The sequence below is a fragment of the Alosa sapidissima genome, chromosome 23 (genome assembly GCF_018492685.1).
Source record: "Alosa sapidissima isolate fAloSap1 chromosome 23, fAloSap1.pri, whole genome shotgun sequence".
Taxonomy (NCBI): Eukaryota; Metazoa; Chordata; class Actinopteri; order Clupeiformes; family Clupeidae; genus Alosa; species Alosa sapidissima.
The window spans coordinates 2,429,199-2,455,924 of record NC_055979.1 but is presented as its reverse complement, the minus strand read 5'-3'; the positions used below and the strand labels follow the sequence as shown (position 1 = coordinate 2,455,924).

At 44.8% G+C, this 26,726-nt stretch overlaps 1 protein-coding gene and 1 long non-coding RNA gene across 2 annotated transcripts; both read right to left on the bottom strand.

The window, feature by feature from the left end:
* Positions 1-1,272: 1,272 nt before the first annotated feature.
* LOC121698756 lies at positions 1,273-1,708 on the bottom strand. The gene is made up of 2 exons (XR_006026852.1): positions 1,667-1,708; positions 1,273-1,562 (listed from the first exon to the last, which is right to left on the bottom strand). It is a non-coding gene; the product is annotated as an uncharacterized LOC121698756 (long non-coding RNA).
* An 8,456-nt stretch (positions 1,709-10,164) lies between these two features.
* On the bottom strand, positions 10,165-14,332 carry LOC121698863 (protocadherin-20). Its single transcript, XM_042081326.1, has 2 exons — positions 13,992-14,332; positions 10,165-13,637 (listed from the first exon to the last, which is right to left on the bottom strand). Exons 1-2 carry the CDS (start codon positions 14,040-14,042, stop codon positions 11,031-11,033), a joined length of 2,658 nt encoding a protein of 885 aa, XP_041937260.1. The 5' UTR covers positions 14,043-14,332; the 3' UTR covers positions 10,165-11,030.
* Between the last annotated feature and the right edge of the window lie 12,394 nt (positions 14,333-26,726).

The window sequence follows — 26,726 nt, the reverse complement described above, 5'->3', positions numbered from 1 at the left end:
TATGTAACGTGACGAGAACATAATGGACAGGGCTCATTGGGTGCAACACAATCAATACAAACACACAGTAATGAAACTCCAGCTGGTATGTTTTGAGTTTGAAGGCCCCGTGAGGTCAGCCCTCGAAAGAGCAAAAGTTTATCAAATCACAGACACCACCCCCCCCCCCAAACACACACATACACACACACACACACACACACACACTCACACACACACACACACACACACAGTCACACACACAGGGGCAAGGTACCATGCAAAGTGAAAGACCAAGTACACAAAAGAGGGATCAAACTAATGGTGGGGAGGGGGGGGGGGGTGGCGGTGCTATCGCTCCAGGGTCTCATTTCTAACAGCAGCAGGTGGTCGATGAGAGGTCCAGGGTCGGCATGCATTTACCACTCCCATGTGGATTTAACAATGCTCCTTAAATCATGCAAGACTCCAGATGGATCTGGTCCTCTTTGTAGATACTGTTAAGACTGTTGAAGGTCAGAGGTAGAGGCCAGGCAGGTTACTGCTGACCCTCTCTACAAATCTGAAATATCGGAAGGACCCCTGCAAAGACAGCACGGTACTACTTTGCTTAATCAGAGGTAATGTGACGTTTTGTCACTCAAACTTACCAGTCTTCCTTTACAATGAAGTATGGCCAGCCCATGGAGATGGGTAGCCTGGCTAGCGCCACCACTTCTCAATGAGACGTGGTCTGGGAACCAAACGTTCATTTTCTCGTATTTGAAAAAAATGCCCAGATCCGTTTATTGGGTGCCACGGATGTCTATCAAATGCGTCTGTGCATAGCTCATCATCGTCTTGCTTTCCCCCCTGTTCTGTGATTGGTTCCCTATCTGAGGCAAAAATTAGGGCGGTAGTTTCCAGGCTGCCTTAGCAGCGTGAATCAAATCGCGCGCAAGGCAGCATGGGAACACCCAGGCTAGGAGATGGAAGTTTTGGTCCTGGTGAGTTGAACTTTCAATATTTGAATTCCATTCCATTGAGTGAGTTCCAGTTCAGACATGATCACCGAACAGCATATCAACCTGATATGAGCGTTCAATATCCCTCTGACTTCTACTTGTCTAATCGACTAATCCCTCTGACTTCTACTTGTTGTTCACATAGACGGCTAAGACACAAAATGATGCAATGTTGGAACATTGTTCACAGCATTTCATGTTCTGACATCAACACTCATTTGTAGATATGTACTTTGTTCTTGTCTTGGAATCTTAGTGTCACGGACAGAAGACAACCCAAGAGCGCAAATTCAAATTCAGAGTCTTTTTATTGAAGGGTTCAGGGGGGAAGAGGAGTGAGAGAATCGTGAGGTCTTGGAGGTTCCGGGTCCAGGGGTGCTAGGAGTGCCAGGGGTGTCAGGGGTTCCAGGGGCTCTGGGGTTTTTCAGGGTCCTGTGGGTTACCTGGGCTCCGGGGGTCACCAAGTTTCCGGGGGGTTCCAGTCCAAGGTGCTGAGTGCGTGTGTCCCCCAGTGATCGAGCGGCGTCTCGGGCTGAGGGTGGTGACGCGTCGGGGCTCGCTCGTCTGGTGGTCGGAGGCCTGGGGGAACACACACACACAACAGCAAGGTGAACAGCAGGCAGTAGTACAGACCAGGGCTAGGCACTAAACGTGGTGAGAGACAGAAGGCAGATTCGAGTTACCGGGGGGGCTGAAGATCGGAGAGTAATCGAGAAGATCCGGAAGGCAGGTCGGGATAACCGGGGCAGTAGAACAGGGAGGCAGTCAAGAAAGGATCCGAATCACAGGTAGGAGTCAGAGAGTAGACAGGCAGGCAGGCAGGCAGGCAGGCAGGCAGGCAGGCAGGCAGGCAGGCAGGCAGGCAGGCAGGTTACTGGTCCAGGTTTGAAGATGATCTGACAGGGCTTGGCTGAAAAACAGGGCTTTATATACTGGGAGAGGTTAGTGGAGAAATGCAGTGCAGCTGGCAGAGTAATTAGAGCAGAGTGGGGCAAGGTGGAGCTCGTTAGGCAGAGTAGAGAGAGAGTGAGCAGAGTGGCAGAGAATTGAATTCCATTAAGGTTGTTACCAGGGAGAGAGAATGCCACTTAGTTTCCAAGGACAACAGGCAGAGCCCCATTAAACTGGTCAGTCGGACCTTTGACCTCAACTGGACCCTGGAGAGGACTCTGAAGACTAGTTTCACTCTGATCTGTATGACAGGCAGGTCAGGGCAAAAGGGCAGGGATGAAGGGTCACACTGGGGCTAAACGTCCAACTGCAGATGGCACAGAAGTCTGATATCTACAAAGACTTTGAGCAAGCACTATTCTGATAAGTGAGTTAGCTTGGCTACTGCTGTGGGGCATGTGTCAAATTTACATCAAAGGTGTTTGCTGGGGTTTGTGTGTGTGTGTGTGTGTTTGTGTGTGTGTGTGTGTGTGTGTGTGTGTGTGTGTGTGTGTGTGTATTGCTGAGGTTAAGAGCAAACATCTTTTCATAATTCCATGTGGATCACATTTGCATTGGGTAATGCATTCCATTTGAAAAGTAACCATTGGAACTCAGGCATGTATTTGTAGTTGTTTATCACTCAATAGGAGTGTTTTAATCATGTGAGCTACAACAAACCCAAACAGGAGTCAAAACAACTTACAGACATAAACTGATTTATTATCAGACTTATGGAAGATGAGCCCTGACAGATCCAGAGGTAAAGAAAAACAATTGCTTTCAATACAATGACTTGGCTACCGACTGCAATCACACTGATTACTTTCTGTATTTATGAGCATAACAACATTTTGTCTACAATGTGTCATTGTGTTCTCCTCAATTAAAAAGTAAATAAAAATCCTGCAGACAATTTGCAACAATGACATTATGGGCTTGCAGCCAGAGTCAGTGTGTAGCATTTTTGCAGACAGAGCACGCAGAAAATCGGTCAGATCCCACAGTAATTGGTTAAATCACTGTCCTCCCAATCCTTGTCCTATCCAATGGTCTCAGTTTTGACTGAACATTTGCTGCCCATGACTTTAACAGTCACTGGTTTGAAGCCAACACACCAACTGATTCAAATTGCACCAATAGTAGGAAGTAATTACCTTTTATTCAGTGCATCTGCTTCCTGACCCATGGGTTGGGTTGCATAATCCTTAAAAAGGTCATCAATTGCCAATACAGTGTGGCTATTTACAATAATGGAACAGCATTTGGGTTTTGTCAGGTCTGGATATTACACTGGGTTGTGTAATGATCCATTTGTGACACTGCGAATGGATGGGACTCTGCACAAGAGTGTTGCATTGAACAGTGACACGAGACAGAGTTCAGAGAAACAAGTTGAAAGAGAGATAAAAAAAAAAAAATGAGTTGTGATCTTGGAGTCAATCCAAACCACTGGTAACTGGATGGTTTCAGCTCAGTCCTTTTGTGTGGGTACCTGTTCAGAGATGGAGAGAGAGTAAAAAAGAAAGAGTGTGTGTAATTTCAAATGTGAGAGAGAGAGAGAGAGAGAAAAAAGTAACATAATCCACAAAAGGATGAAAAAAGGCTTGGATTGGATTAAATTCTATTGCATCACAACGCTGAAAAGACCCTATTGGATCAAAGACTGAGATTTTATTTCTTTGCAGGGACAGGCATAATATCAGAATGCATTATTGAAGTGCCGGGAGAGGAGTGAGGCGACAGAGAGGGATTTGGTGTCATAACCGTGGCACAGAGGGCCCCTTGCCAGGCTCACCCAACGTGTAACCTAAGTCCTGGCCTCATTGTGTGCCGCGTTTGTTTGAATTCAAGGCATAGGAAGAACAATAAAGCCAATCTGGAAATGGGATCGGCCCATGACTGATAGTAATTACCTGCTGTCTACGGCATTAATAATTGAGCGTAATTTCAGAGCAAGCACTTTCCAAAGAGAAGGGGTTTGTTGGAGCTCTGTGCTGGACATAAAGTAGACGAGTCAAGTCAACCTACAGTAAAAGGTACATGAAGAGGAAAACAACATTGTTAATAAATTAACTGGGCCCTAAGAGAGACATCAAAATATAGTTCTCCTCATTAAATTGCAAATTAAATCATAACAAGGCCGAAGATCCTTCTCTCTCAGTACAATCAGTAATCTCTTGCTTCCCCCCACTGAAGAGTCTTAACTCTGAGGCCAAGGCGTTATGAGCAATTTCCTGATTTGGCCCCACATTTGTGTGTGTGTGTGTGTGTGTGTGTGTGTGTGTGTGTGTGTGTGTGTGTGTGTGTGTGTGTGAGTGTGCGTATGAGTGTGATTGAGTGACTGACTGACTGATGGAGAGAAAGAAAGACAGAAAGTGTGTATGAGTGTGTGTCTGAGTGTGATTAAGTGAGTGACTGACTGATGGAGAGAGAGAGAGAGAGAAAGACAGAAAGTGTGTGTGTGTGTATGTATGTGTGTGTGTGTGTGTGTGTGTGTGTGTGTGTGTTGTTGGAGAGAGTTGTTGTAGTCAAGATTCAGAGGCAAAGTGGGTCAACTAAAGTTCATGTTGCTGCTTCCAGATTGAGTGGGTGTGACCTGGAAGTAGTTCCCTCTCACTCGAACGAACAGTAATTAGGGGTCAACAGGCAACATGTAGGAGGCACTTGATCTGAGTGGGTTTACAGCCTTTCTCTTCCCCATTTGCTGTGAACTCTCAGTATTTTAGATTTTCAGTTAAATCACCAAGGTTTGTCTTGCTTCCCTTACCAGCCTCAGAATAGCCTCTGAGTACTATAAGCATTCAGTTCCTCCATTTACCTTTTATGAAAATGTGAAAACTGAACATGGGCTGAGCCCAAAATGTTTGTTTTTCAGTTTCTGTCCATTCAAGGTTTTTTGTATTGTTTTGGCTTATTTAAATGCATTATTTCTTAAGCATTATCCTCTGACTATGGTTTTCTTTTCTTCACTAGCCTACTGGACTGAAAGTAGTCTCACAGGGGCTTCCACCTCATTACATTATTAAAACATTTACACTTCATTTTCATTCTTATGAAGAGTTACCCCTATGCTCTGACAAATAAAATTGTATTTAACAAATAAATAATAACTTTGACAAGTAAAATGACAAACGTTATTTGAATGTTTTTTTGTGAGCGGCCCCATGCTGTGCAGGTATAGTCCCTGGCTGTGTGAGAAGGCAGTGCGTACGCAGCGGTTAATGTGAACCTGTGGGAATCATGTTGTTAGCATGCAGAGGCGAGCTTGCTGTCGGTACTCGGGAGTGTGAGTGCACAGCAGGGTGGAAAACACAGGCTAGTCATTTGATAATGAAATCTGCTAAACCACCTGAGGGACCGCAATACAAATTTACTTTTCACTTTCAAATGCAAAACTTGATCTAGACAATGTGACTCGCCTGAGATCAGGTTGCATCCAGCTACTCTGCAATGCTTGAGAAAATAGTTTAGAGGGTACACAAAAAGGGCTGAAATTCTTTGTTACGACTGTTATTCATATTTTCTGCTCCACTGACGTCCACGGTGTGACGCACACCAAAGCTCTCTGACTCTATGTCCTCAAAGCACAATCAATAAATGAACAAGCAAGCCAAAGAATGAGGAAAGTCTAGATCGAACCCTTCTCCACTCCAATTTTTGTCTGTCTTGTGGGCCACATGCTGGAGTCCAGTCCCACAAAGCTCAATATGAATTAAGCATCCCACAGACCCTTAGCACCTACAGACAAACCACGATTTGCAGCGAAACAAAAGGCAAGCAAAACGGACGTGAGCTAAGCGGGTCAGCTGATTGCAGCTGCTCGATGGAGTCTTGACGTTCTGGAGAGGAACCAGACGGCAGGCCCGGTTCCCTTTTTATTAATCAGGAGGGCCTGTTTGTTATTTCACACACGGAGCCTCTCCATCACCGCGGCCGAGTGTAATTAAGCTCTTTTGGCCACAGGGGCTAGTGTTACTGTTTGTGTTGGTCCACAGCGGGGTGACGGGAGCAAAGAGCAGGAAGAGACTCGGCAGCAGGTGGGAGAGGGAAGAGAGAAGGAGAGAGAGAGAGAGAAAGAGATAAAAAGAGAGACAGAGAGAGTGTGTATGCGTGTGTGTGTGTGTATGCGTGTGTGTGTGTGTGTGTGTGTGTGTGTGTGTGTGTCCCTTTTCTGGTTTGTTTTGGATGAACTAGAATGGTGGACACCGAAATTTTGACAATGGGTCCTGTCTCGACTTTCTGACTCGTTTTGAATCGTCTTTGACTGGCTGGCTATGGGCATGCACAAACATGTCCTTAAAACAACCCTTAATGTTCATTTTTAAAACTGTGCAACTCACCGAGTGGTTAGTGATGTTCGTTGATGTTCCAAAACAAGTAGTGTAGCGAAATACAGTTTCTGTCGTGTTTTATTTGCCATTTTGTAAAATCCCATTGATTTCTGTTGGAAGACTCATTGCTCCTTGATATCACTGCGCTACCGGAAACGGAAAGGGGGTCTGTCTACGGTTGTAGTCTTTCCCCCGTGAGACCTTCTTTTACTGTCTATGCTTCAGACTCAAATATTGAGCGGAAGTTTATACACGGTTGTGAGGTATCTGAAAAAATAGTTCCACAATAGCAAATAACACGGATTGAAATCATACATTGATATGCGCTGATATATTTCTTTTAATAATCAACTGAACACATTACATTACATTACATTACATTTGGCTGACGCTTTTTAACCAAAGCGACTAACAACATGGTAAACAGTAAGTTTTAGAACAATTCTCACAATTTTAGGACAGTTTAAAAAAACATTAGAGTACAGTAAGAATAAGTGCGTCGGTGAGTGCTGTTTTTTAAAAGTTACTTGTCAGTTTAAAACGGCTGGTGAGTGCTAGGATCAGTAAGACTTGTTGTAAGTGTTGCTATGAGAGTAGATGTTCTCTAAAGAGCTGGGTCTTCAGGAGTTTTTTGAAAGTGGAAAAGGATGTCCCTGCCCTTGTAGGAACTGGCAGTGTGTTCCACCAACGAGGAACAACAGATGAGAAAAGTTTGGATTGGCTTGAGCGTACCGGTGGTAGAGCTAGACGTCGTTCGTCAGAGGAGCGCAGCGGTCTGGAGGTAGTGTAAGTCTGTATGAGGGCATTCAAGTAGGTGGGAGCAGAACCGGAGACTACTTTGTAGGCAAGCGTTAGAGACTTGAATTTGATGCGGGCCGCCATAGGTAGCCAGTGTAGCTGGATGAGCAGCGGGGTAACATGTGCCCTTTTGGGTTGGTTGTAGACCAGGCGCGCCGCCGCGTTCTGGATCATCTGAAGTGGTTTCACTGCGCAGGCTGGGAGACCTGTCAGGAGGGCATTGCAGTAGTCGAGTCGTGAGATGACTATTGCCTGAACCAGAAGTTGGGTAGCATCTTGAGTCAAGTAAGTCCTGATTTTCCCTATGTTGTAGAGTGCAAAACGGCATGACCGGGCGACTGAGGCAACATGATCTGAGAAGTTTAGTTGGTTGTCAAGAACAACTCCTAGATTTCTTGCAGTCCTGGTCGGTGAAACAGACAGGGAGTCAAATTTGATGTTGATGTCGTGGTGTATGGTAGGTTTAGCTGGGATGACCAGCAGTTCAGTCTTTGAGAGGTTCAGTTGGAGGTGGTGTGCCTTCATCCATGTAGCTATGTCTGAAAGGCAATCCGAGATCCGTGCTGAAACCAGGGGGTCGTCAGGTGGAAAGGACAGATAGAGCTGTGTGTCGTCTGCATAGCAGTGGTATGAGAAGCCGTGTGAACGGATAATCTGTCCCAAGGAGGTGGTGTAGATAGCAAAGAGGAGGGGGCCCAGCACTGAGCCCTGGGGGACCCCTGTGGTGAGATGGTGAGGTGCGGATAGCTGACCAAGCCATGATACGTTAAACGAGCGTCCTGTGAGGTAGGATTCAAACCAGGAGAGAGCAGAACCGGAGATTCCCATGTCAGCGAGTATAGAGAGAAGGATACGGTGATTAACCGTGTCAAAGGCAGCCGATAAGTCAAGCAGAATGAGTACCACCACTAACCACTCGGTGAGTTGCACAGTTTTGAAAACGAACGTTAAGGGTTGTTTTAAGGACATGTTTGTGCATGCCCATAGCCAGCCAGTCAAAGGCAATTCAAAACGAGTCAGAAAGTTGAGACAGGACCCATCGTCAAAATTTCGGTGTCCACCACTCTAGTTCATCCAAAACAAACCAGAAAAGGGACTCAAAGTGCTAAATACCGGAATAATCCTTTAATGAAGCGTAATGCTCACATGTTCATATACATGTACATTACACACACACACACACGCACACACACACACACACACACACACACACGCACACACACGCACACACACGCACACACACACGTAATTTAACTACACGGATGATCTTAACTGTATGATATGCAGGTACACATGAATAATAACAACAACTGATGAATGAAAAATGAAAAAAGTTATTGTACACTAGAAAAATGCCTCTCTTTTGACGTTTACGTTTTTATGCAAGCTCACATCCTCGTATATAGAAATCTGTGCATGTCTGATGATTTGGGTTTGGCACTGAACAGGCATAGTATAGTATAGATGAAGTATCGGGGTGAGCCTACGAATGTGTGCGGGCACCTGTCTACATGTACCTTGAGGAGAAAAATGTCTGTGTGTTTGCGTGTCTGAGTTTCTCAGATTGACACACTTTTACAGTTGACAGTTGACAAAACAGCATACGATACATGTCTGAACAAGAATCCCTAATAGCATAATGAGTGTGTGTGTGTGTGATTGTATGTGTGTGTGTGTGTGAGAGAGAGAGATGAGAGTGCAACACACTACCAGTGTGACCTTGGTCCTTGCTACGTGACACGGGGGACACAAGAGTGTGGGTTAACTTTCTCACTGGGACACAGGGGGCAAGCAAGAGCACATGAAAAATGCAAATCCCTTTAGCTGCATGGTAAATCAAGACAACACTAAAGCAGGCCAGCAGCAACCTTGCCAGGGCACATACAGTAACCTGCTTCACAGAATCACTAAATAAATATTTGTTTGGACTGACAGCCGTCACATATAATAAATGATGTCATAGCTCAAAGACGCCCGAGTGAATACACAAGCGTCTGAACCGTAGTTTGGGACTTCATAACAGAATAAATGGTGATGAAACGTTGTAGTCTCCTAATATATATTTCACAGCAACCGTTAAGAATGACACTATTTAGTAACAGACAGAGACTGAAACATATCAAGTTAAAAACTTGTACCACTGAGGGTTGAATAACATAACTATGAGCAGAACTGTCATTCTTTAAGGCAGCGGCAACTAATCATGAGTATGAATATCATAGCGTAGCTTTCTGTTCTTGTATTCAGAATACACTTCCTGTTGTCTTTTCTTTGTCTGGAATGTTAGTGAAGCCAAGTTCCTCATGGCCAGAGCCAGCTTGTGACAGCTCGCTAGTGCCAAAATGCTAATGCTTTTACGTAGAGAGGGGAGTTCCTCTAGGTTTCGTGACTTGGCACCAGCTCAAAGGAGTGCCACTTAACAGCTTCAGATGAAATATGATAATACAAACACACACTCACACAAATAGTCGCACGCACATGCAAACAAATATAAATATTTCTACCTCTCCCTCAACTCGGGCAAAAAAACATGCCAGCATTCCACTTGAGACCAACCACCCCAGAGAAAATACACCTGCAAAAGAATTTCTACAGGCCATTATTTCAGTGAAAAGATAAAGGCTAAAGTGCTGCTCTCCATTAATGAACAAGGAGGGGTTTAAAAGCACTGGAGATTTTGAGGGAGCGTGTGCACATTTGAATTTGAATGAATTCCACAACAAAGGCGAATCTGGAGGGTTCCGCTCTGGAGTTCTTTGTAGCACCAGCAGCATCAGCGAAGAGAGAGAGAGAGAGAGAGAGAGAGAGAGAGAGTGAGAGAGAGAGAGAGAGAGAGAGATCTCATCTCCATAAGTGATGAATGTAAGCTTAAGTGGATATGGATCCACTGCCCACACATATCTCCATATCTTATCATATGCAAGTCCTTGGATGCATGTTAGACATTTAAAAAATCTTGTTATCTGCACATGAATCTTATTTGTCAAGGCATCTGAGGAAAACATGACTGTCTCACTGCATTTTTTTAACATAATGAATAACAAACAGAAAAGATGCCGCCTTGAGATAATATTCACAACATTGATGTCTGTGAGTTTACAATGACAGAAAGGCTATTGTTAGTATGAAAATAAAGCACTTTTAATAGTCATACATAATTCCATTGACACATACAAACAGAGCCACTTGTGTTATGAGTGAGAATTTACCATCGGACAGAATCAAAACATGAAGGGAGGGAAGAGTCTGACAAACCTGACAAGAAACCTGGGGCAAATAAAATCTGCTATAAAAACATTGAGGGGAGCAAGCAGTAGCACATAGCAGAGCACTGTGCAGCACTTAGAGCTCTTTGAGCGCCAGCCAAGTATGACTCTGAACTCCCACTTCCTACAGAGTCCACATATTTGTGGGAAACAAAGCGTCTCTAACACCTGAGAAACAAAATATGTCACCAACATGTCACGTCACAGCACAGCACTTTTGTCTTTGTGTTGAAAGGGTAGTTAGTGAAATTCCAGAAAAGAGTAGGGAGGGGAATTGTGTAGATTACTGAAATTTGTTTCAATTTAGTTGAGGATTTTCATTTTGAGTTGAACATAATATGTTCTGTTTGGTCAAAGAATAATGTCAAGGGCTGACAAAGACCATGACAACAATTGCCCGTAGACAATGGGAAATATTGTCAGAACTCTCATCATAGAGATAATACAAGCTTCACTTTCTCATGTCAAAATATTAGTTAATCTTAAAGATATTTTTTTCTTCAATTAAAAGATTTTCTCATAAAATTATAAAACATTCTATATACAATATTTACAGCTTAGGCTTTGGACTATGTGTCCTCTGTAGGATACAACTGAAAACGTTTTACATTGAGCAGTGTGTAAACAATGTCCATTTTCCTCATTCCTTAGTCCCACCTTCTCTTTTCTGTCAGGATGTGTTTGTAAACGCTAGAAAGTGTCTATGCAGAGGAAAAAAATCATATGTTGGAAATCTCCATGAGTTTCCGGTCCACTGGCTGCATGTCACTGTTCATTTTTAATGGGATTTCCACCTCGAGTCGTTTCTTTTTATGTTTCCGGAGCTTTCTGCAGCTAATGTACACAGACAGCGACACCACCATGATGAACAGTCCTAAGCAGGTGGCCGACAGTGCGATCAGGACCGGCTGGCATGGGAACACCCGTCGGTCCTGGATCCACTGGTGGGTCTCCCGTGGCCCGATGCTCTCCTCAATCTCAATCTCGGCCTGCCGCAGGAGCAGGCTCTGGATGTAGCTCTCATTGCTCACCGTCTCGTTGACAAACAGGTTGACCATGACGGTGGAGTGGAGTGGCTCGGGCTGCCCGTGGTCACTGACCTTCACCAGCAGGCTGTAGAGGCCGCGGTCGCTTAGGGTCTTGCGCAGGGTGATGTTGCCCGTGTTTGGGTCTATGTCGAAGGAGCCCGGCTCACCGCCCAAACGTTTAACGATGCTGTATGCGATGACCGCGTTCATACCCGTGTCCCGGTCCACGGCATAGACCTCGGTGATGGAGGTCCCCGGTAAGGTGCTGGGCAGCACCAGCATGTAGGACTGGTTGGACTGGGGAAAGAGGACGATGGGTGGGTTGTCGTTGACGTCTAGGAGCAGCACAGTCACCATGGTGACGCAGGAGAGGGCTGGCTTGCCGCCATCAACGGCCTCGATCCACAGGTAGTAGGTGCCCTGCTGCTCGCGGTCCAGCGAGGTCTTGGCCCTCAGGGCACCACGCCCAGTGTCGATGACAAAGATGTCGCTGCCGTTGAGGATGGACAGCGCCACCCAGCCATTTTCCCCAGCATCGGCGTCCGTCACAGAGAGCACCCCGATTTCGCCGAACCCTGGGAAGTTCTCGGGCACGAAGAAGGTGAAGTCTTTGTTGATGAAGCGCGGGCTGTTGTCATTGCGGTCCTGCACGGTGATGATGACCGTGGCGATGCTCTCCCTCCGCGGTGACCCCCTGTCCACCGCTCGCACCATGAACCGGTACGTCTCCTTCTCCTCGCGGTCCAGGGAGGTGGTCACCGTCAGCACTCCCACCTGCCGGTCCAGGTGGAAGATGGTAGGCGCATCGGAGCCCAACAGGTAGACCACCTCCCCCCGGCTGCCGCTGTCCGCATCGGTGGCCTGCAGCTTGGTGAGGAAGGTGTTGGGAGCGTTGTTCTCCTCCACAAAGATCTCCAGCATGGACTGCTTGAAGATGGGTGCGTTGTCATTCTCGTCCTCCACCTGGACCCTCACCACCGTCTTGATGACCGCGCCGTGGACGCTTCTGCCCACGATGGTGAGCTCGTACTCCTGCCGTGTCTCGTAATCCAGCGGCTCGGTGGTCTCCAGCAGGTACTCGTTCTTGAAACGCTCGTACGGGGAGAGCTTGAACGGGCCCGAGCCCTCCAGCATGCACTCCACCCTCTGGCGCGGGTCAGAGTTCTTCACGGTGAAGAAGGCGATGGGCGTGAACGCCGGCTCTGACTCCTTAAGCGACACCATGCCGTCCCTCTCCGCCGCGATGTAGCGCGGGACGAGCAGTGGTGGTCCCGACACCACCTTGATGACGTGGATGGTCACTGCTGCCACGTCCGGGATGCAAGCCGGTCCGTTGGCCAGCACGGTCAGCTTGTAAAGCTTGGCGGTGTTGGTGTCAATTTTCCCCGCCAGTTTAATCACTCCGCTTGTCCGATTCAGGTGGAAAAGGTTGCGGGTGTCCCGGGCGACGCGCTCGCTGTAGGTGTAGGTGATCTGTGCATTGCCACCCAGGTCTGAATCGAAGGCATGGAGCCGTGCCAACTGGGTACCACGTGTGGCATTTCCATACACTGTCACATTCACCTGGGCCTCGGTGAACTTGGGGCAGTTGTCGTTGATGTCCGAGATGATGACCCGGAGTGTGGCAGTTCCCGTGAGAGGTGGCGAGCCACCGTCCTCTGCAATGATGTCCGTCACATACTCCGCCTGCCACTCACGGTCTAGCGCCTCAGTGACAATGAGGAAGGGCGTGAGTTCACCCCCCTCATTCTCCTCCACGTCCAGCGTGAACACCCCAAAGTCATTGTCCAGCCAGTATGTCTGCACGCTGTTCACTCCCAGGTCTGGGTCCACAGCCGACTGCTCCACGGCGAAGCGTGTGTTCACTAGCGCGTTCTCCGGCACCGTCACCCGGATCTCAGCCGACGGGAAGCGCGGCTGGTTGTCGTTCACGTCCTCTATCAGGATCTTGACCTTGACCAACTGGAAGTACTGCTGAGGTAGGATGAACACATCCAGGGCCAGCGAGCAGCTTTGACCCTCGCCCCGGTCCGCGCATAGGCTCTCTCTGTCCATCTGCACTGCAGACGTGAATAGCTCCCCTGTGGTATTATTCAGCTCCACATACTGCTCGTTGATCTTCTTTTGCGCCAGATTGAATAATAGAGGGGGATCAACAGAGAAATCCAAATGTAAGTCTGTGCCAATGGCCCCTATTAAAGTCCCCTTGGGTAAGCCTTCTTTTATCTTATAGATGAGAGGGCTGAAATTTGAAAAGCAGGAGAGAGGGCTGGTGTAAAGCAGCAGAAGGCACAAAACCTGAAATAAACAATAACAGAATAGTCCAGTGTCAATCAAAAGATCAGAATTACCAGAAACCACCAACACAAAGATTACCACATTTTACATGCCTAAGTAGCCCATAACACAAGCTGCTGTGTTTTTCGCAACAAAAGTAATTGAAGAGTCGACCGTACAAGCCGCACTGGCACAAACTTTATGCAAATGTTGTTAAATACATGCAGTACTGCAGTAGGATACAGTTACTTTGACAATCCTTTGTGATTCGTGAAATTGTGAAAAGTGAAAGTAGTGACAAAACTTATTATAGTAGGCTATTTCAAGCTTTCTCTGGCAAGGTCATTCACGTTCCATTAGCCTATAAATACGGACCTGTATCTCTCCTCTGGTTATAAGGCGGTGGACCCTTTTGTCGCTGACCATGTTTTCCGTTCTCCGTAGTGGCTTGTCGCACCGGCCGTCGCACCTCGAGTCAGATATGAAGCCGCATCCTGAGCGCCGCAAAGCGCTGAGCTCCGGCTGTCGCTGCGCGCCCTCTGCATCTGAGCACTGTACACCGCAAACTCCCTCACCAGCTCCAGAACACGCCCCCGACTGCTAATCAACTATCGTATTCGCCCAGTCAGCTCTGACGCAAACCCACTGCATTTGCACGATACATAGTTTAGTACTTTCGCTCTGTCAGTGGTGAGTTTTTTAATCGCTTAACACATGTAAGATACACCCAAAGGTCGACATATTCCCTTACAACATGTTAAAAGTCGCGTGCTTTGGACACCCAGACTGTGACGAAAAAGTTATAAAGGGTAATTTAAAAATCTTACCCATTAACAATAAATCAAATTAGAACGACTGTCCCTGAACTCTTTCAGACATTCATTTCTCTCCAAAGCAGATCGGTAACTTCACCTCATTCTTTATGTGCCGTGACCGTGTAATGAGAAATGCGAGAGTGCATCACAAGGTAAGAGCGGAAGCGCAGATGAAAATGCTGAGATCATTTGAAGGAGCCTCGGTCCTTCGCTGGGAGCACTAACCACATCAAAGGCCGGTCATATCTGAGTATCCAGCTTTGAACTGTTTGGACTACAGCAGCCGTGGAAGACGACGAATGATGCTAAGTGGAATTGAAGAAAATAAGTTAAACAAGGTCAGAGAAACCGCTGCGGGAAGGCTTCGTGTAGGATCTCGGAGGCACTGACAGGCGCTGCATTAATCACGGCGGGTATGCTTAGAATAACAGGATGAAAGGGAGGGTGGGGAAGAGAGGAGTGGAGGGAATATCTGTACCCCCATCTCCCAGATTACTGTAATCCTCCATTTACATGAAGAGAAGTGGGACTGACAGTAAATAATATGGGACAATAAAGTGTGTGAGAGTGTGGGAATAAATACAAGCTGAGATAGAGACAACTATGACCAGTATTTACATGCTTGTCAGGATGAGAGAGAAAAGTGCAAATCCTTGGCAAAACGCATTATAGCATCACACAGAATGTTTTATGTAATCGCGTTTGAACGACAGGTTTGTGATGGATAATAATTAGTGCAGAGAAAGATCACAGGCCTACACTTCAGAGCTGCTGACTGCAGTTATCTCATTGCATGGTGCATGGGGATTATGAACGGGGAAGAGAGTTGGGAGCGAGAGAGAGAGGGAGGAAGAGGAAAGAACAAGGGGAAAAGGGGAGGGTGAGAGGTCAGTTTCTCCCAATGACTTCCAATCAGCCCAGCTGGTGTAATCTGCAGTGCGTTTGGACATGTGGTGACAGATGCTGGCTCAGATTGGGAGCATATTGCTAGTGTGATTGGAGACTGCTGTGAGAGTCGAGATTGGGTGAGAACACACACACACACACACACACACACACACACCACACACACACACACACACACACACACACACGCGCGCACACACATGGATGTACTCACACATACTCATATGGATGCGCAAAAACACTCCCTTACAAACACACACCCACCCACCCACATACGTGAACCCTGATGAGCTTGGGCAGAAAAATATGCACACAGTCACACATGCGAAATCCCATGCCAGTAATGACGCATATCGCGACCGAGCTTTCAGTCTCCCAAGCCACCAGTGACGCCTCTCTAGCATATGTGCACCCTGGAGAGGAGAGGAAGTAGGAGACAGGGGCTTTCAGCAGCGACAGAGAGCGAAGTGTGTAGTCCGCTGAACTCATCAGTTCCTACTGTGCCCTGGGAAAGAGGCCTTCTCTCCACCTGACTGTGCAGAAGATGAAAAAGGACTCTGCTCTCATTTCTTCACTGATCCAGTTGGGTAACCACCGCTGCTGCTGGAGTTGTTGCAATGTTGTTGCTGATTACTAGCCGATAATTTATTCAAAGAGGAGAGAGAGAATGTGTGTGTGTGTGTGTGTGTGTGTGTGTGTGTGTGTGTGTGTGTGTGCGCGCGCGTATGTGTGTGTGTGTGTGTGTGTGTGAGAGAGAGCTAGAAAGAGAGAGATAGAGAAACATGGAAGCAAATTAATTAATTCCAAGATGCCTACTCTAGAAGGTGCTGCCACGCCTGCGCCTACACCCACACGCGAGCATGAAGACAAACAAACTCAAGACTATTTGATCGATGAATTGGTAATACCTGTGCATAGAATATATAATCCCTCTCTAAGCAAGCAAGCCCTCTTTTGTTTCCGTCTTCTCTGAGCATCTCTGGAATGAGTCCATTCAAAGCCATTACATAAGATCACTCCATGATGCCTTTGTGCCTTTATGACAATATGCAAAATCATACAACTTAAGCCACTCTCTATAATAATGACCGAGAGGACTCATATTCACAATGTGATTTTGGTCGATTTAACCTCTTAGGCCTTGAACCCAGTGAAACTCTCTGTGGCTCATGGTGATAGTGGTTCAAACTAATTATGTTATTATGCCAATTTTTACTCTCTCATTTGGGAGCTACTACATTGAATGCTAGTTCTTGTGAAGCTGTTTCGAAATCAGCACTCTGCACATTGTTGTATTGATTGACAACGTTGTATTGATTGACAAGGCCATTGCTCATTCCTGTCTTATCAATGCAAAGTGGGTAAATTGTTCATATTGTGTGAGTAACATCATAATTGCAGGCTTAATCCTAGGATTATGTATAAACAGTAATCCCTCTATAGAGATGTTGCCCTCCAGGTTAACATTAATTGGCATCAGAGGATTCAGGGCTCTACTTTCCCCAGCAAAGCCTCTACAAATGAACCATGCTGTTTTTCAGCTGTCATTTTTTGTTCTTTTGGCAAGAAATGAGGCATGTTTGGGCAATGGTGCTGTTCCAACGCCTAGTGCTGAATTTCTGCACAGTGGTCCCTGGTCAACCCAAATGAATAGTCAACTGTTATGTCAATACAGGTTTAGACTATAATGAAGACTGAAATAGACTTTGATCGAACCTGACAACATTTAAAATGGAAGCAGATTCAAAATCACTGAAGCAGGATTTTATTAATTGGAAACATTCAGCCGACACAATACCCAGGAGGTTTTGATTTGAACTCAAATGAACTTGAATGAACTTTTAAAAGAGCATAGCTAATAGAAATTTAGGCTGACACAAAACACACACACACACACACACACACACACACACACACAAATGGGCAGAGCTCCTTGCCATCTCTTTTATTTTGACTCTCCAAATCCCCAAACTGGTTTGCAACAAAAAGGTAGCGTTCTAAACTTCCTGCTTTGTCAAGTGGATTATCCACATACCACATGTGTCAGAGAGGTGTCACGAAGCACCACCCCAGCCCCAACCCCGGCTCAGCAGTAGCAGTAGCAGTAACACTAGAGCAGAGTGAGCTCTCTGTCTTTCTCTCTCTCTCTCTCTCTCTCTCTCTCTCTCTGTGTACCTCTCCCTTTTAACGTGAGTCTAGTTACACCCCTGCACACAGAGGCAGTGAAACGTAGCACCTGAGTGCTTCTCAATGGAACCAGGTGAGAGTGGGGCGGGAGGATTGCCAGTGAACCAATCAGCTCCTGCCACACTGCGTGTGTAGAGTGACAAATGTTTATTTCTTATTGTGCCTCTCCTCAAGCAAGAGAAATGAGGGCAGCTTCCACCTGCAGAACATGAGATTACCACAGTCTGAAAGCTAGGTCATGTGTTTGCCTGATACAAGTGAAAGTGCAGGGTTTGTTATTGTAAACTGCATACTGTATAGCAAGCACAATTGCTAAGATACATTTTAGTGATGCTAGCTTGATTCCACACCAGCCTAACAGAAACATCTCCATGAGGCAGACTTGTCAGGCCAGCGGCAGTAAAGTGCTTCATAGGCTACCTGTGACCATTGGTTTGCTAGTGTGGCAGTTGCTGATACCCGTATACAGTCTTCTGTCATATACTCACTTCTTATATTAACTTCTAATATAAGAAGTGGGTGCTACGTTTCACTGCCTCTGTGTGCAGGGGTGTAACCAGACTCACGTTTTACTCGCACAAAGGTGTAGTGGTAATATAAGAAGTGGGTAAACTATGAATTGTGTGATCTCGGTAAGATGGACTGCACCATGCGGTATCGGATTGATCGGGATAAAAAGGCATGTTTGATGATTATTATCCAATGTTTATAACAATACCAATGGTATTAAATGATTCCTAGAGTGTTGATTAGTGTACATATTGTGAATGAGGATAATACAGTGTGATTTTTAAATGTTAAAAGTTGCAATTGGTGAATAAACTCTTTGAGAGGTGGATAAACTCTAATAGGAGGTGGATAAACTCTATTTCTGACATTTCATAAGTGGATAAACTGTGTTTACTTGAATTTAGTCTTCACTACATCCCTACTTGTGCAGTTTGTGTCAAACTTATTTGAGTGGCGGAACAAGTCAGAGCCGGGCCGGGTGCGGGGCACATGACCGGGCCCTTTATTAAACTCATCATAACATAATTTTACAACATAGGCTACACATGCCTGTAAAAGCGGGTCTTACAAGCGTCAGCGCCACGGAGAGCAACTATGTAATTTTGAAGTCCATCGAACGTACATGAAGTGTAACCAAGAGAACAACAACAAAAACATTAGGCTACATGACCCCTAATAATAAAACAACAATAATACGCAGCACTATTTGAAGGGCATACGACGAGCCTTGCGCCCGGCGAACTCGTCCACGATGCTCTGTGTATGTCCATTTTCTTTGCTCTCTCATTCTCTATGGTGGTTTTTAATGATCTTTAACTTGGAGAATGAGCGCTCAGAGGTTGCAACGGTGACGGGAAGAGTCAAAAATAAAATTAGGGCGGTGCAAATCTCACTGAATGCAGAAGTTACTGCTGGGTGGTTGCATTGGCGGAGCGAGGGGGTGGTTTCGGGGGCTCAAGCCCCGAATCTCTTTTCAAAAGCCCCGAATATTTTTTTGTATGTGTTTTCAATTTCCAACGATTCTAATTTCTAATTTAACTTCCCCTCGGTTTCTCTATAAATGTTACAAAATGTAGCCTACTATTACTGAGCAAAATCCTTACTTTCAAAGCCCAATATTGACAGAAAATCTGATTTCCCACACGATGCAGGCGCGCGGGAACATATTTTTGACCAGGGGTGCTGAATAACAAAATAATAGATGTCCGACGATTTCTCCTCTAGCATGGTATGATTCGAATTTAGACAGCTATATACGCCATTTCAGCGCCGTGTATGAGTAGACCCTCTGGTAGACCTAAGAGCGAGAACAGCCACATTCCACTGCAACTATGCGCAGCACTTGCCACTCCGACTCATCAATAAAAACTGCGCTCACACACACCAGACCCATAGAAGCGCATGCACTTGACTTTACATCATTAAACTATTTCAGTATATTGCTTTTCTGATTGTCAAAACCACACCAGAGATGTTTGGCTTGAAAATATAATTAGGCTGCAATGACCTACAATGGCAAACAATTTCTGAGTAGCCTAACTTATGGCGTCTCCACTCCACAGCAAAAGTGTCCTAACCACCAATTACAGCGGTTTCTATCTGAGCGACTCCAATAGTGAAAGGATTTCAGTGTCATATTTCGGTGGCACTAGCTAAGCTGTCGTGGAACTCGAGATGACATGTCTACTGATAGGCAACAGGTTCGTGGATTTGGGCTAGATCAGCCACATTGCCTGACACTAACAGAAACTGAGCCGTACGTGAGGTCGTGGGCTTGCCAAAGACTAATTGCAAAAGATGCATCCTACCTCATCTGTTGTAGTTTGGTATTCGAAATTGGGCTTTTCACAATCCAACGATATATCCAAAGTGCGAACTAGTTGATGATCGTATATGGAAACTGGCAGTATGCATGCTACACGGAGTTCTAACAGGTGCATGGCCTAATAAGCAAGCAAGATATAACCCACGATCGCCATGGTCTCGTTATCAATTAGTGTTTGTGGTAATAATGGCAGCAACAATAAAACCATCTTGATCTTCATAATTTTGACAGATCAGCAGCCTCTGGATGGTCATATGCATAGTTAGCCTACCTTTAGTTTGCATTTACATTTTAAACACTGAATCTACTGTCTTTACTGCCGGGAGAGAAAAAAAATCCTGTATTCTTTTCTGTAGGCTAATATTCTTTTCTCGAAGTCAACTAGCCTGCTTGCAACGTCTCTCCTCAGCGAGTCACGTCACTTTCACTTCTATAGCTAGACTATAACGTTTAATCTATGGATAGCTATATGCAAAGCTATCCATAACCTTTTTTGCTATTTGCCTATTTGACAACAAATATAATGACAAACTGCGAATTTGTAGGCCTATATTGACAAAAAGCAAGGGGTGCTGCAGTGAGTTTAGGCAATGCCAGAGCCGAGATGCGGTTTACGTCATAAACCTGGCAGGAAAGTTCAGAGCGGCGCAGTCAGTTTAAACAGCAAGCCGGTAAGAAAAACTATTGTCAAGACATTATGCAATTAGGCTACTGTACCCCGGAATACAAAAATAAACTTCAGAAAGACAGAAAGTTTGTTGTACTGTATTCTGTAGTTTGTATTCTGTAGTCTCAATGACCGAATCAGTAGATATACCTGTTGTCGGTTGAGTTCGTTCAATTTATTGTAGGCTAGTAGCCTATAGGCAAATATGAAACGGAGATGTAACTTGGCTACCGGCGGGATTTTGAACTTGCATGTTTCATTCATTTTAGGGCAAAAATACCATGGGATTGATGTGTTCTCTATTATAGGAACGTAATCAATTGCGGACGTGCACAGACAGCTCAGACACAGAGCGCATATAGGCCTAGGTTAGGCTACTTTCACTTGCTAGAGCGCATTCATCAGACCCCTGCGGGTCCCGGGCCGGGGGCGTGCCGCACCCCCCGCACCCCCTCAAGCTCCGCCCCTGGTACAGTCACTCCTTAAATGTATTTGTATTTATTTTTTAAGAATAATATGCAGTCACACTCACATTCATTGTCAATGGAAGCTGATAATTAATAATCCACCAACTATTCATTATTATATTAAAGTTTAGCATTCCATTGTTGGTTATTCATTTTGATTTAAATTGTTTTTTAGTGCCTGTGCTGGAAGAAGCAAGATGGATGTTTGGTAGTTTCCCCTCATCAAGTCTGGCGTGCATGTCCATGGAAGCTTATTTAAAGGTGGCTTAAGGACACATCTCTAATTTACTGAGCAGTAATCGCAACCGTTGTCAGTGTGTGTCTGTTTGTGTGTGTGTGTGTGTGTGTGTGTGTTTACTGTATGTGTGTGCATAGCTGTAGTAATCACAGTCCAGATTTCTAGCCAGATGTCACAGTAACCTTGTGCAGGGAGTTTTAATTAAAGTGCTGCTAAGCTATGTTGATGGTCGGACTCATCCGATAAGGAGCCCTGTCATACAAGGGTGTGTGTGTGTGTTACTGTGGGTGTGAGCTGTCTTGCCAGTGAGCGCATAAGTAGAGGGTAAACATCAGAGAAACATTTAAAGAAATTGTGGTGCTTCTGTTGATATTCTATTGCAAGTATGCCTCAGCTCTTTCACGCAGTATCAGGAATGCTACGCAAATGGTGACATTTTCAACATTTTCTGCCAGCATAAGATGTTTCCTGTCAGAGGTGACTTGGCATTCGAATACACAAAACACTGATCCATCCACCATGACATTGCAATGAAGTTAGAAGGACCTCTGAAAGCAGTAATGACGGTACACAGCGAGCAAGCGCTGTCCCAGTTCATATCAAAACATGGAGTAATCTACCTTAACGAGCATGCCTGTCTGAGGAAGGAAGGCATCAGGGTTTGTGCTTGCCTGAGGATTAGTGTGGTGTCAGAAGATGTGGACTCGCTCCTCATGAAAATTCTGCTGCTAATCAGGAGCCAGGCTGACGACCTGTCCAAAAGAGAAGCTTACAGGAGACAGGGGCACTTCACAGTACGGATGGGTGGGGGGATTTGTATGTGAGTGGACATGAATTTTGAACATCTCTGTGTGTGTGTGTGTGTGTGTGTGTGTGTGTGTGTGTGTGTGTGTGTGTGTGTGTGTGAAGGGGGGCATATACACACATACGCACACACACACACACACACACACACACACACACACACACACACACACACACACACACACACTCATCAGACCTTTCTGCCAACTGACAAAATTTCACATAATTATGTACTCTGCTGACCTGCTGATTCTGGACCGTGACTGGCACCAAAAACTCTCTCTCTCTCTCTCTCTCTGTGTTTAAATATTTATTTCACAGGATGGAGCCGGTGTAGACCTAAGAGGTAATCTACTATGAATAATAAACAGATGCATAGGCCTTGGTGGCACAGCGAGGCCCCAGTCCCCAATTCCATTCCCCTGACCTGTTGTGGGTTTGTTGCTTTACATTCCTGTGTACTCCTATGGCCAGCACATCACCTGGGTGAACGTCATTGCTATGACACGGGGGCATGATGCTTCAGGAAAAGGTAAACATCGGATCCTCTTAGAAACACATCTGTGTATTTTCCTATATGAGGCCATTTAAAAGAGGGTGTTCCTAATGTTATTTTCTAATGAAATTTTTTGGTGATCAAAATACATGATTTGAATTCTCAGGCTTTAGGGCCTATGTTTTTTTTTTTAATTTCATTCATCTTTTCTGTCATCAATAAACTGCACAGCGATGTTTGCTCTCTGGTTCTCCTAGCTGTTTGGAAGGAGAAAAATGTGAAAGCATTTGATTTTCAATAAAAAAAACATGTGCTGTTTGCATAATTCCTATTTTCATCGACTTAATTATACTGTTGCCCTCAATTGTCATGGCTTAATAGGTGGGCGTAACTTAGAGATAAGCGTGGCAGTTACAAACCTACTTCATAACTAATGCTGGCATGTTTGTTTTCCATATACCTCTCCTCGCGATAAGGCTCGTCTGCCATTGTTAAGCTGGCTTGAGAAATGAACTGTGTGTGTGGGTAATGCTAACACCGAAGCCTGAGAAGAACAAGCTGTCAAAGTCAAACACTCACATAGCACACACACACACACACACACACACACACACACACACACACACACACACACACACACACACACACACGCACACACACACACACACAAGTTTACATAAAGAAACACAGAAGTACACTTGAGCCATGTGAAAACTGGTGAAAGTGGAAGATTTTCCAGGGGCAAGCTTTGGGTGGTGGATAGGTCCTAACAATCACAGTTTTCATGCACACTGTGAAAGCCAGATTCTCAACAGGTTCTATCTCCTTGGTGTGTCTGAGCAAACAAAAGTGTAAGTCTGTGGCAATCCTATGGCAGTACATCCGATAACTATGTATTCTTTTTTTTATGTATATGTAGTTGAATTCAAACATTCCCAACATTGGCCTGTTCAAATGAATATTTCATAACTACAAAGTACAGCCCAGATCTCCCCTATATCCTTACAATAAATATATAAAAAAAGGGATGATGAATGCTATAACCTCATGTTAACACTGTCTTTCTGCACTGGCATTTCCCTTGCAACACATGAAAAAAATGAAGGCAACAAGAAATAAGCTATTATGCAGATGATTATCCGAGATTTAACTGTAGGCAGTCCGGCAGATGGGTGGACATGATGTTTGGCCATCTGCTGACACATACAGGCTAGTCCGACTGTCTCAAAAGTCCCTTGTGGAGTAGCAGGAACCTGTTCTGCCCTACACATCTCAGCTGCACCCTATATCTTATGAGAGACAACCTGAACAGTGAACACCCTCTAGAACTTTCCCCCAGTCCTGATGTACATTTATTTTTCCTTTGAGGACACTGACACCTTGTGGTTAAATGAGGAAGGGAAATGTTTCCATGGTGAATGACACAGGGTGATGATAATATGGCAAATTAGGGCAGTAAAATTGTAGTAGACTACGGTACTGACTTTGGACCTCAGCAGTGTCACAGTGTCTTGCTTTCTTTGAGGTGACCCAATGCAGACATCAGTGACAGGGACTTGACAGTGTGCTCTCCATTACAGTCTATTTCAAGCCCATCAGTGGCTCACTTATGGGGTATTATGCATCTCATAAGAGCTACTTTGTAGCCCCATGAGCATAATGATGTTTTATAATGATAATCCTCTCATAATGACAGTATTTGACGTTAGTGGATGACATATTTTAGTCATATTGTAGAGGGCATTTCACCCTCTTTGAATTTACTATTAGGCCTTTCGATTCATTGTTTCTCTTACTATTCAAGTCAATGTCTTCTACTCTTACTCATTCAGCTATTTCAGGGATCAATTTGGGTGACTGAATTATTTTATTTTTCATTGGTCACTGCCAATGCAAGGTGGATTAAAACAAATATTATTATTTATTACAAACAAAACTCATTTTACAGATGACATTAAGCAGGGGTACAGAAATATATCAACACAAATAGGAACATAAGCATATAGTTCTGTCCGCTTTTCGGCTGTTCAGTCAGTCCAATAATAGTGTCCATGTACATGTAGAATAGAAATAAAACAAGGCTCCCCCCCCCCCCCCCCCCCATTTACGTTTATGAATATACAATTTTCCCAAGATCAAGAGCAGATTTATTGTAAAAATCGTAAAAGTTTCTAACAAGTCTGTATTTTCATAGAAACATATAATATACTTCTTTTTAAAAGTGACATTGAACAACCACAAAGCACCACACATTTTCTAGTTCTACCCCCAAAAATCTTGTGTAAGTACACTCATGAAATAAATGACAGTTTCAAACACACAACCACAAAAAACACACATGACAGATATCATCTCTGTATCTTTTGAGAAGATAGTTAGTGGAGTGAAATAAATGGATTATCTTAAAATACATTTCTTTGTAGTTTGTAATAAGGCCAAACCCCCTCCCAGTGAATATTGTCAAATATGCCATCCTAATAACTAAATATGATGGGATGATGCACTTAACCATCTTAACCATTTATTGTTACATTTTCTTATCTTTTATGTTAATACCATCCTGGAAGGCGGAATTACTGCAAGAGTGACAGTACACTCAGATGCAACATAATTGTCTCTCCCGGTGTCCTCTCTCTCGTCTGAGTGACATGAGAAGAAGCCGCTGCCACCTCCGTGGGGCCTAGCAGCGCCTCATCTGGACGGAGATTAGGACGGCCATTGTTTTTCCCTGCAAGATCATTACTAACAGGTGCCCGTGCAGCCAAAGAGATTACTCGCTCGGGCCCGGAGGTAATGAAATTTCTATTGATTTCTCCGCTCTCTTTCTCTCTTGCCCACCTCGCCCTCGCCCCCTCTCTCTCTCTCCATTTCCCGCTCACACGCTTTCTTTGCGTAGCACGGAAGAATCTTGTTTCATGCAAGTGGGCTGTGTTGAGAATGTAGTGAGGGCAATTTACAAGATGAGTCTTTCTCTTTCTCACTCTATTTTCCCTGATGCACTTGATATCGAACCCATCCCTCCAAATCATGACAGAAAAAAATCCTAAAAAAAGAAACAATATTATGCATACATTCATGGTCTCAGTGTTTTTAGGTGCAATAACAGGGAATGATATCACATTATAAATGCATATTGATGCATATCTGTTGTTTGCAACAACAGTAAACACATGAATAAACAAAAGAATGAATACATGATCACACAGTGCATACACACTGAGCCATCTCTGAGGTTTTGACAGAAATCCTCTAATTATGTTTTTTGTGCAACTGCTCTGCTCAGAAACGTTTGCTGTTTGTTAATTCATCTATTCACTGTGTGCAGCATCTGAGGTCTTTTTGGCTTGATATTATCAGGTCAATTCATTTGCAACCCCCCCCCCCCCCCCCCCCACACACACACACACACAGTTCTGCATTTTTAAAAACTTATAATCACCATTCAAATGGGATCACCAAGTGTTTTGTTTCAGAAAAAATATTGCTTAGAAAGAAGCCTTGTTCACATTAGGCTACCACTTAAAATCTGATTTTCAGCATATCCATCGATTTTATTCGCGTTGCTAGGCAGCCTGAATTCCATGGACCTGATTTTCATCTCAACGAAGGAACCAATCACAGAATGGAGGGGAGACAGCAAAACGATGACGACGTCTATGTGACACACCGGAGAGGATATGAGATACGTACAGACGCATTTGATAGACATTCGTAGCGCCCAATAAACGGCTCTGGGTATTCGTAAACCACGTCTCAAATATGAGAAAATGAATGTATAGTTCCCAGACCCCATCTCAATGAGATGAGGTCTGGCGTTAGCCATGCTAATGAAAAACCACACACAGAGGTGGTTTCAAATGTGATTCCAATTGGATTTTCAATCTGAATGTTTTGTTTGCTTGAATAGACCTCTGAAGTTCGCCTACAAAAAAGCTGCCATCTTTGAGATCCGGTATCTTGTGATTTTTCCTATGGGAAAATAACATGGGGGTTTTGAATTATCGCACCTGTTAAACTTGGGTGGACAAAGAAGTCTGAAATGCAGACATTTTGCTCAACACACTTTTGTCCTCTGCCATCGAATGGCTCCTGTGATCTTTGATACGTTAAGGCGGTAAACTTAGATTTTTGCTACCCCAGAGCTACTTGGTCTTTCCATTTGTCTCATAAGTCCCCCGCCCGAGGTGGAAAGTGT

Excerpts from the sequence above, each read along its gene's own strand:
- LOC121698863 (XM_042081326.1), bottom strand. The coding sequence starts at position 14,042 with ATGGTCAGCGACAAAAGGGTCCACCGCCTTATAACCAGAGGAGAGATA. Across the intron at positions 13,638-13,991 it reads TAACCAGAGGAGAGATACAG|GTTTTGTGCCTTCTGCTGCT; the intron begins GTCCGTATTTAT and ends TGTTTATTTCAG.